This window comes from Brienomyrus brachyistius, chromosome 9 (genome assembly GCF_023856365.1).
Source record: "Brienomyrus brachyistius isolate T26 chromosome 9, BBRACH_0.4, whole genome shotgun sequence".
Taxonomy (NCBI): domain Eukaryota; kingdom Metazoa; phylum Chordata; class Actinopteri; order Osteoglossiformes; family Mormyridae; genus Brienomyrus; species Brienomyrus brachyistius.
The window spans coordinates 10,401,783-10,412,306 of NC_064541.1; the positions used below are offsets into that span (position 1 = coordinate 10,401,783).

The window sequence follows — 10,524 nt, forward strand, 5'->3', positions numbered from 1 at the left end:
AAAAATATTTAATAAAAAACGTTAAAATTAAATTTTCGCTGATCTGTGAATTCCCGAAGTGCGAATGCATGAGGGTTGATGTACAAATTTGGACCCATTTGTATAATATTTTAACATAACGCTTTGTTTATCGTATGTTGTTTTTATGCATGGCTGTTTTAAGTATTTCCATTGGCAATTTCTCCACAATCTAAAAGAGTCCCTGCTAGATCCCAGGTGTTTGGAAGTCTTCCCAGTGGCCCTTGCCCCAAAGTGGATGCTGATCTTGGCCCTCAACTCAAAGGAGAACCCCAGGATGCTGTGAGGCCTCTAGCATCTCACCCGAGTTAGACCCCAAACAGGAATGAGGCCCAGCGGCCTGAAAACAAACCAGTCTCATAAACAGGGCACAGTCTGCTACTTCTCGCAAGCATGCAGAATTAAAAATCTAGACAAAAGCCAGGCCAATCAGAGCCGTTCGTGAGCTCAGGAAATGACTGCGGAAGCCGCCTCAAGAAAATTATGTTCTTCCACTAGCTTAGACAAAAATTTACTCTAAATAATACAGCATAAATAAATTATGACTATTTATGTGTATGCATCTGTGTGATTGCAATCATGGAATTTAAGGAACTTATAAACACGACCACTGGAGATAATCAAAAGGCAACAAAGAGAGGACAGCCATTCATGTCACATTTTACTCACTCTACAGATGCATTTATTCAGACTGAAATACAGTGTTATTGTGAAGGGACATCAACTGATATTGATAAGAATACTGAACAGGCTTTGATTATATTTAAGGTGTGTGGTTACATGCTATGCGTTAGAAATACAGTCAGCCCTCAGTGTCCACATCCAAGGACTCAAGCAGCTGTGAGTCCAAAATATTAAGAAAAAATGGACTGAAAAGCCAGGTCCTACATGGAATCCATGTGAATGAAATGTGTGGGACATAAACTCCTGTAGACTCTCTGTATTGAATGTATAAAACTGAATACATTATAACAAATATTTAGGTGACACTTTACAATAAGGCTGGTTATTTATTACGTTGTAACACTTCGTAAATTATTAATAGACAATTTTAAACAAGTTATAACAGTTTTTTTATTATTAATGAGTTACTATCATTTCTAAGTAGCAAAAGGGAGCCTTATTGTAAAGTGGTACTGATATTTACATAGCACTTACATTGTATTAAGTACTTAAGTACTCTAGAGATTATTACAGAGTATACAGGAGGATGTGTGTAGGTAATACTATTGCATCTCATACAAGAGACTTGAGAAGCTGTGGATTTTGGTATCTGTTGGGGATCCTGGCACCAATGCCCTGCTGATACCGAGGGCAGACAGCACATGCAGACAGCACATGCAGACAGCACATGCAGAAAGCACTGTCTCGCACACGCAGGCTTAGGCACTGGACTCCTGCCTCTCCTCTGTTGGGGATGAGTCACGTTCTCCTCTGGTACCGCCGGCTTGTTCCCTGTGCTTTCTCTGAGACACTCCAGGACCCTCTTGACCCAGAACAGACAGTTGGAAGGTGGGTGCAAGAACAGACAGATTCTGATGGTGCAATGAAGCATAGAACGTTCTAGAAATAGCAATGCAGTGCCCCGTACAGAAAGAGATGGAGCCTTCTGCCATGCGATCAGCTGTGTCTCACATTCCGTGCTCATATCCTCATTGCATCCATCCTTTCCATGCTGTACCTTTTAAGTCATATATCTGGTTTCCAAATTATGATGCATTATCATTGGTTTGTACACATCCTGTATCAAAGGGCACCTTACTGGATGGCTGTGGATTTAACTGTGACTAAAGCATATAGATTCAAATGACATATACCAGTCATTTGACGGATGAGTGGACCATGGTTGATGGTTCTATCGAGAATTAATCAGTACCAGTAACACAGTGGTTTATCCCATTGTCTGAAGATGATGTCACACATTTGGACTGCAGGTTTCATTTTGAAGTGGTGAGTTTAGTGATTCCTTTGTGGATGACTGCCTCGGAACTCCTCACACAGCTAGTTGTTGTAAGTAATCTGGTTTACTTATAAGGTCCAGCTTTTCCCCTTTGAAAACCGACCATGTCGGGATCGTCACAGTAAAGAAACGAAGATTTAAAAAGGAATAAGTGACAAACAGTAAACAAATCCAAAAATTGAGAACTAATATTCAACAGTGATACAAAAGATCTTCATGAGTCACTATCAGAGTCAAGCTGCTCCATTTCGTAGTGTTTCAGCACGTGCTTAAACATCTGCCGATGTTATGATGAGCTTCGAGTTTCATGCGGTGCTGCTGCATTTTCCGTTCTGTAGCACTGTTTGCTAGCACCATGTAGCTCACTGTCAGTTAGATCATGATGCGACTGATCCAAGCGAGACCCAGGATCCTGTAGGGCGCCTGCGCGGGTCCTCTTCATTGGTCCAGCCTGACCGGGCCCTAAGGACGTTCATTGTGGAGACCCAAGACTGGCTCTGAAGGAATCAGACGCACACATGGTGGTAGGAGGGTCCTTTCGATCTGGGGGAGTATATCAGCTTCAGGTTTTTCTTCTCACTGGGACCCTGCTTCCGACTTTCACGCAGAACTGACAGGTTCCTCAGACACACCTGCCAAAAGAGAACATTCTCATCTTCCACTCTCTGGGTAAATTACATTTCATGGGGTTGAAGGATGTCTGGGTGACTGTCTGTCTACGCAGCAACCCTTAAATTCACGAATCAGTTATGATGAATGCGAAATATCGATAATACATTTATTTAATTTAAAGTGATCTGATCCTTGGTGAGGGTCTTACTTACCCAGCAGATAAAACATATCACCAATGACAGAGCAACCGCCAGGAAGAGGATAATCTCTAACCACAGTTCCCCAGTCCCTGCCTGTTCTTCGGGGCAGTCTGGAGAAAATAGATGATACAGTAACAGTTAGAAAGCTGCTCTCTGGGCAGGAGATGGCCTTACCCCAACTCAGAGGGTCCTACAGTGTATTTTGAGTGCAACTACAGTCAGGCTTCAGCAGAATAGCGACATCATCACTATGACAACCAGTCAAGAGGACTCACCGGATACCTCGAGGCGGATTAAGGCCTCCTGGTTCTTATGCCCAACAGGGGCGCTTAAGGCGCAGCAGTAATTCCCGCTGTCTTCCGCGGTTGTGTTAAAAATGACGAGGTCCGAGGAATCTTCGCGGAAAAACACGGGCCGCTCCAGCTCGCCGTAGGCTTTGGTCGAGTTGTCCCGTAGGTTCTTGCGAAGGAGACCAATACGCGATGACTGCGGACCGTCCGTGATCTGGAGGACCAGAATGAGAGCAAATCGCCTTTAGAACCGGGGAGAGCCACGGATAAGCAGTAGGAACAAGGGAGAATCAATGAATAGGAAGCTAGACAATAAAAATGTGCTGCAAGATACACCGAACCCACCCGCCTATAATTTCAGAAGTTTTGAAATATATTATAATGAAATTTTATTATACAATGTCTAACCATTTATCAGCCATTTCCTTACAAAAATTATTTTGCATCTGTTACTTGTCTGTTACTATAAGTGCATTTCCTTCCAAATAAATAAAGGTAATATTAAAATTATAAACCGGTGGCTCTTTTTCTTCGTCAGGTGAAGAAGTTGTTTAGTACGAAGAATAGAGCTCTCACCTTGTACCATTTCAGGTGTCTGTACTGGACGCCAGGCTCCGTCGGAGCCCCGCACTTTAGGACCGCTGTCCCGCCACACGTGGAGTCGGCCGCCGGCGTGCTGCAGTCCGCATGGCCGGGGAAGGAAGCAAGGGCGAGCAGTAGGATAGCTGACAGCATGGTGCACAAAGTCAGGACTGCCGCCTCTTAGTCATAGCCGCTTTTATACATGCAGTAAGCTTATCGAAAGCAAAAGCTTCCGTTTTTTCCGTACAGTCATGGGTTTCATTTATCGCATGTAACTCACGGGAGGAAACTGATACCCTTGTTTTTATACTGATTATAATAATGTAATAAAAAGGATGGATGGTTGGATGGTTATAGCTTATTCTATGATCCGCGACCGTGCATAATATTTTAACGGATAAAAGCCGGCTGGATTTCGTGACAAGGGTGGTCATTTTATATTTTGGGTGGCAAATCTTATGTAGGCTAAAATGAATCAAGGTACTTTAAATATAAATAGCAATCTGTTAATTGTTAGAGAATGAATCACTCTGAATGTTTGAGTGGTAATCCTTCGGATTGCTTTTTTCGGCTTTTGGTTATAAAAATAAACGTAAAATTATTGTCAGACACAGAATTCCATTATTTTTTTAATTTCTGTAAAGCCATAAAGGAATATGCCATTATGTCACTGTCAGTTATGTCAGAACTGCATGAATAACAATTTTATATTTATCATATATGTAATTGAAAGTAATTAAACATTCAAAATTCCCCTGCGTCTCCCATGCATATTCAAGAAAGGAACGATTATTATGCATCTTGATTCACTTTACATAATTCGGGAAACTCCAGAACCGGAAAGAGAAAGTAACTTCCTTACAGTAAACATCCGTCAAGATCTTAAATTAATATGGATGACAACAAGATGAACTTGATATACGCCGTGCTTTTAGCGCTCCTGGGTATGTACCCTTTTTATACAGTTAGGATTTTTTTGTTTTATTTTTAAGCAATAATAGCATTCTTACTCACCCGCTACAGTATAAATCGTAAACGTGCACGTTTATGTTCCTGCACGTGTCTCGTGTCTTTGAGCAGTGCGTTGTAAAACTGCCGAATGCTTTCCCTTACTAAGCACTGCAGTACAGTTGCTGCACGCTGCAGGTCGGTACTGATACTTTATGGTTTATCATGCATTTGTTACGCGACTTAGCTCGTACTGTAACGCAACTGGTTCCTTTAGAGCATTTCACACTTCGTTTCTTTTGTCGTACGGCGCTTTTTATCATGTATTGTGTTCGTTGTTCTATTACGATTCGTGATGCGTTGATGGTCTTCGTTACGGTCTATGTCGTACACTGACGACTCGGGAAATGTTTACACAATTCACTGTTGTGTATGATTTACTGTGCATTTATTTTTGAATTGATTTAATTTTATATGTGTTTATTTTAGCTTGGGTGTGTAACTCATCTTAAAATCTCGAATAATACAGTGGGAATTGAAGGTGTTTTCCGTGGGGTTTTTTTAGAAAGCACGCCGGGGGAGGGAGGCGGGCGTGGCCGCAATCGGGGATTTCCAATGACGTAGTCAGACATCCCTAATGAAATGCCGATGGAAATAGCAATGTGTGGGCGGCATGGTGGTGCAGTGGTTAGCAATGTACCTCACACCTGGGTTTCCTCCCACAGTCCAAAGACATGCTGAGGCTAATTGGACTTGCTAAATTGCCCTTAGGTGTGCATGTGTGCGTGGATGGTGTGTGAGTGTGCCCTGCGATGTGCTGGCCCCCCATCCTGGGTTGTTCCCTGCCTTGTGCCCATTGCTTCCGGGATAGGCTCCGGACCCCCTGCAACCCAGTAGGGATTTCCCAGTTTGGAAAATGGATGGATGGGTTAAGCATGTGTGTGCTTTCAGTAGGCACTTAGACTTTATCGTTAGGGGAAGTAGGGTCCAGTATGGGGAAATTTGGTTTAGCACATGGAAATGGAAAAGGGTAACAAGGTCTTTTGCCCAGGCTGGATTCTAAGTGTGTGTGTGTGTGTGTGTGTGTGTGTGTGCGTGTGGGGGGGGGGATGGCTGTTTGTCCCCTCTTTCCAGAGATACATGCTACATGTGTGTGAGTGTCCAGTATTAAACTTTCTACTGCTCAGGGTGTTTAATATTTGACAAGCATTTCTAGTTCAGAGTTTTATATGTGTCAGAGAGCAGAGGTGACAACGTGTCCACAGTCGCTAGTTAATGATTACTTGATTGACACACTCTGTGTTTTCATCTTCCTTTCTCAGGGATTTGCTCAGGAAACGTCACCAAGTTCTTCCCATGTCCAGGCAGCCAAGCCGTGTTCACCATTCAGCACGAGATTGGAAATGTCCTCACCTGTGAGCAAACATGGGTAACACATAACATGGTAAGTCCATCTGACGCGGAGGTCTCAGAGGATCATCATGTCTGTCATGTCATATGACTGTGAGGGGGTTTGTGGGTAAAAGTCACAATCAGTGACCCACCTCCCCCTGTTTGGATTCTGCATCTTCTCCCCATGTCATGTGACTGTGAGGGGGTTTGTGGGTAAAAGTCATAATCAGTGACCCAACTCCCCCTGTTTGGATTCTGCATGTTCTCCCCATGTCATGTGACTGTGAGGGGGTTTGTGGGTAAAAGTCACAATCAGTGACCCACCTTCCCCTCTTTGGATTCTGCATCTTCTCCCCATGTCATGTGACTGTGAGGGGGTTTGTGGGTAAAAGTCATAATCAGTGACCCAACTCCCCCTCTTTGGATTCTGCATGTTCTCCCCATGTCATGTGACTGTGAGGGGGTTTGTGGGTAAAAGTCATAATCAGTGACCCAACTCCCCCTGTTTGGATTCTGCATCTTCTCCCCATGTCATGTGGCTGTGAGGGGGTTTGTGGGTAAAAGTCACAATCAGTGACCCACCTTCCCCTCTTTGGATTCTGCATCTTCTCCCCATGTCATGTGGCTGTGAGGGGGTTTGTGGGTAAAAGTCATAATCAGTGACCCAACTCCCCCTCTTTGGATTCTGCATGTTCTCCCCATGTCATGTGACTGTGAGGGGGTTTGTGGGTAAAAGTCACAATCAGTGACCCACCTTCCCCTCTTTGGATTCTGCATCTTCTCCCCATGTCATGTGGCTGTGAGGGGGTTTGTGGGTAAAAGTCATAATCAGTGACCCAACTCCCCCTCTTTGGATTCTGCATCTTCTCCCCATGTCATGTGACTGTGAGGGGGTTTGTGGGTAAAAGTCACAATCAGTGACCCACCTTCCCCTCTTTGGATTCTGCATCTTCTCCCCATGTCATGTGGCTGTGAGGGGGTTTGTGGGTAAAAGTCATAATCAGTGACCCAACTCCCCCTGTTTGGATTCTGCATGTTCTCCCCATGTCATGTGACTGTGAGGGGGTTTGTGGGTAAAAGTCACAATCAGTGACTCACCTCCCCCTGTTTGGATTCTGCATGTTCTCCCCATGTCATGTGACTGTGAGAGGGTTTGGTTATCAAAGAATCATCAGATGTGAGACTGAACCTCTTCAAGCGTAATGCCGTCTGGTGTCACTCGTCTGCATCAGTGCGTGTCAGTGCGGAAAGTGTGTGGCTCAGCAGCCTAGGATGCTGTGTGTGTGGTCAGGAGGTTATTGGTTCAAATCCTAGGGCTGGCAGAGCGATTTTACCGTTAACTTAATCGGTGCAGGAACTGGCTGAACTTGCTTTTTAGAAATTGCACATCATTTTGGACTGAAATGCATTGCTAGGCTGATGAAATGTAACCATGTCCGTCGTTATGCTGCATTTGAAAAGTCTTTCAATCAGAATGTCCATTATAACCCTTTGAGCTGTGTGATTGGCTACAAGTGACAGAGGTGACAGGCGACTGGAAGCGTCGGTGCTGCAGTATCATGCATGTGTTTTTTTCCTCCTTTAGACCATCGCGATCTACAATCATAATAACGCCCAGTGTGCTGTGCCATGTGTCAACGTCTCTCACGGAGGGATCACTCTTAATGAGTGTATCAGCGTTGTCCTCACCATCACCTGTGAGAGCGTGAGTTCTGGTTCTCTACCCCCTAGTAATTTGCTTCTTTCTTGAGTTTTCAAAAGTCATTTATATTCTTATTTTCTCTTAAGAAACAGCATGTGCTGACTGAGAAGAGAATCACTTTCTTTGGTAAGTCTGCATGCCCCCACTCTGTATCTCACAGGCAGTTACAATCTCGTTATTCCTATCCTACCTCCATGTGGTTGTGGGTTCGACTCTCGTCGTGTGCTCTCCACATGTCCGTCTGGCTTTTCTTCCCATATTTTGGTTTCCTTGCTGTAGCATAATGATGCAGTTTGGATGACCGTTTGAGGCCATCGTGACGCCTGTTTACATAAGCATGTCACGGAAGATGGACAGATGTGTCCGTCAGTTTCAGTTCCGAATATTCTCCGCGTAGCAATGAAACTGCTGTGTTGTTTTTAAATGGAAGTTCACCCAGAACAAAAGCCTTTTGTTATGTCTAAATTCCCTAAAGTCTTGTAGGGACCACAAACCCAGCTCAGGGAAATCCACTGAAAAGTTATTTTATTTTCACATAAATTCAAATCAACCAAAACAAATTTCCCCAGAAGAAATAAAGGTCAGGCCTGTTAATAGTTATTTCTTTGGTTATTTATTCTCATCTGCTTTTTGTGAAATGGCTGGTTTTGGGAACGTCGTCAGATCAGACTTTTTATGCCGTCGCATGTGGACACATTGTTCTTCCTCCTCAGTGTGCTTTGGTGACGCAGTGAATGTGTTTCTTATGTTTAGTCTGTCTCATACACGCAGTTCATATTAAAGACAGTGACCTAAGTGAATAAAACACTTTCTCACATTTTTATGACGCCAATTTCGCTCTTACTCTATCTATCCGAGCTGAAAGTAAATTTAAAACATTAGTGGCCCTGACTTCCTTTTCCTCCTTTTGTAGGAAAGAAAGATTCATCATCTCCGGTCCCTAAACAAGGTAAAGTCTTTAAATGCAAATTCTTGCTGCCAGGTTGAGACTTGCTGTTGTACCCTTGGGAAAAGTACTTCACCAGAATAACAAAGGATCCAGCTGTATGAATGAGTAAAAGTAAGAGTCCCATTAGATAAAAATATCATGCATGTAGTAATACAGAAAATGTCACTTCTTAATAAAGTTCAGCCATGCGATGTTTGCTGAGGTGCAGGCTAAGCGAAGCGAAGACTTACCAGAACATTTAAAGCTTTACGCATGATTGGGCTGAGGGATTCATACTGGTTGCCAGTAAGTTCATAGGCCAGTTATCACCCACTGCTGCACTGGTAGTTTCACGGCCAATGTGAATAACCCGAAGAAACTGCCTGGCAGCATAAGCAAGGGCAGTTGAATAAAATACTGGGATTTGAGTTGATTTGTCTTTTCTCGTTTTGTGTAGAACGTCCTGAGAGTACTCACATGCACGGAGGTACAGTAAACGCTTACCTGCTTTTTAGTTAATATACTTCCAGCTGCCCTCACTGCTCCCCTCCCCCGGCCTGACGCCCCAATGACATGCTCTCCCGTTCTCTCGCATCACAGGCCTCATCGTGACCGTGGCGATCTGCTGCTCAATTGTCGTCGTCGTTGTGATTTGTTGGGTCGCCAATAAATGTCGATGCCGGGAGCCTAACTCTGGCCAGACCAGCTTGTAAACCAGACGGATATGTAAACCTTCTTCAGGATATGCAGCTATTAGTCGAGTTTCTGGGACATGACGCGAAGTGTTTTATGATTAGACATCTTATTAGTTTCTCATTGAACTGTTTTTTCAAATAGTTGTCTCTGCTGTATCCCATATGAGTCACATATTTCTTTCTAAAAAATGTCAGCCCGAGTGTGAATGTGATTTATGGTGCTGCAAACCTGAGATGTGATTGCAGCACTGACCAGCCTGACCTGTGACTGCTGTGAGGTGTAGTAAGACATGCGGTGCAAAGAAGAGAGGTGGGGGGCTATCTGAGTACAAACATAAAGGGACTGTCATGTGATTCAATTAAATGAGTCACTACTCCTGGGCGCGTGCCCTGCCACGCCACCCTGGGTTGTTTGCTGCTACCTTGTGCCTGTAGCCTCTGGGATTAGCTCCAGACCCCCCCGTGACCCTGAATAGGATAAGCTGCTACAGAAAATGGATGGATGGATGTATGGATGGAAGGAAGGATGGATGGAAGGAAGGATGGAAGGAAGGATGGATGGACTACTCCTCACCACTCTCATAATCTGCTGCTACTGGTTTCATCTCTCTGTTCCACTTCTGGAAATCTTCTTAAATTCCAGCATAGTTCTCTTTTTCCTAAGCTTGTTTTTTTTTATATATATATTATGAAAATATATTTTCATATGTAAATGTTTCTATTATATACACTGTGCCTGAACAAAAAAAATATTGCACTATAGCTTTGATTACGGTGCACATTTGTCACGGCGTGGTTTCTGCAAGTTCATGCCACATCTCAACATTTATTTTCATCCAGATTTGCATTAATTTCTTGGCAAGATCTTGTATTGACAACAGGAGCTGAACCACGCTGTAAAATCCTCTGTAGCGCATCTCAAAGACTTTCAGTGAGGTTAAGGTGAAAATGGTGAAAATGATTCCTCACGCTCCCTGAATCACTCTTTCACAATTCAAGCCTGATGAATCTTGGCATTATTAGAAAAAAATTCACTGATGATGGATGGAGGTGTAACCTGCCCATTCAGTAAATATAGGTACTTCACTTTATTGCTGCAAAACATCGCTGAGCTGTAATAATGATCCAGTCATTTTCCAGGCTTTTAAGTATTTGCTGATTTAAATTCAAATGATGACCTTTTTTGACTGGACAGTG

The 10,524-nt window shown here is 43.5% G+C and overlaps 1 protein-coding gene across 1 annotated transcript; it reads right to left on the reverse strand.

Moving 5' to 3' along the window:
• Nucleotides 1–672: 672 nt before the first annotated feature.
• cd83 (CD83 molecule) lies at nt 673–3,856 on the reverse strand. The gene is made up of 4 exons (XM_049026944.1): nt 3,657–3,856; nt 3,066–3,294; nt 2,803–2,900; nt 673–2,610 (listed from the first exon to the last, which is right to left on the reverse strand). Exons 1-4 carry the CDS (start codon nt 3,813–3,815, stop codon nt 2,485–2,487), a joined length of 612 nt encoding a protein of 203 aa, XP_048882901.1. The 5' UTR covers nt 3,816–3,856; the 3' UTR covers nt 673–2,484.
• Nucleotides 3,857–10,524: the final 6,668 nt, after the last annotated feature.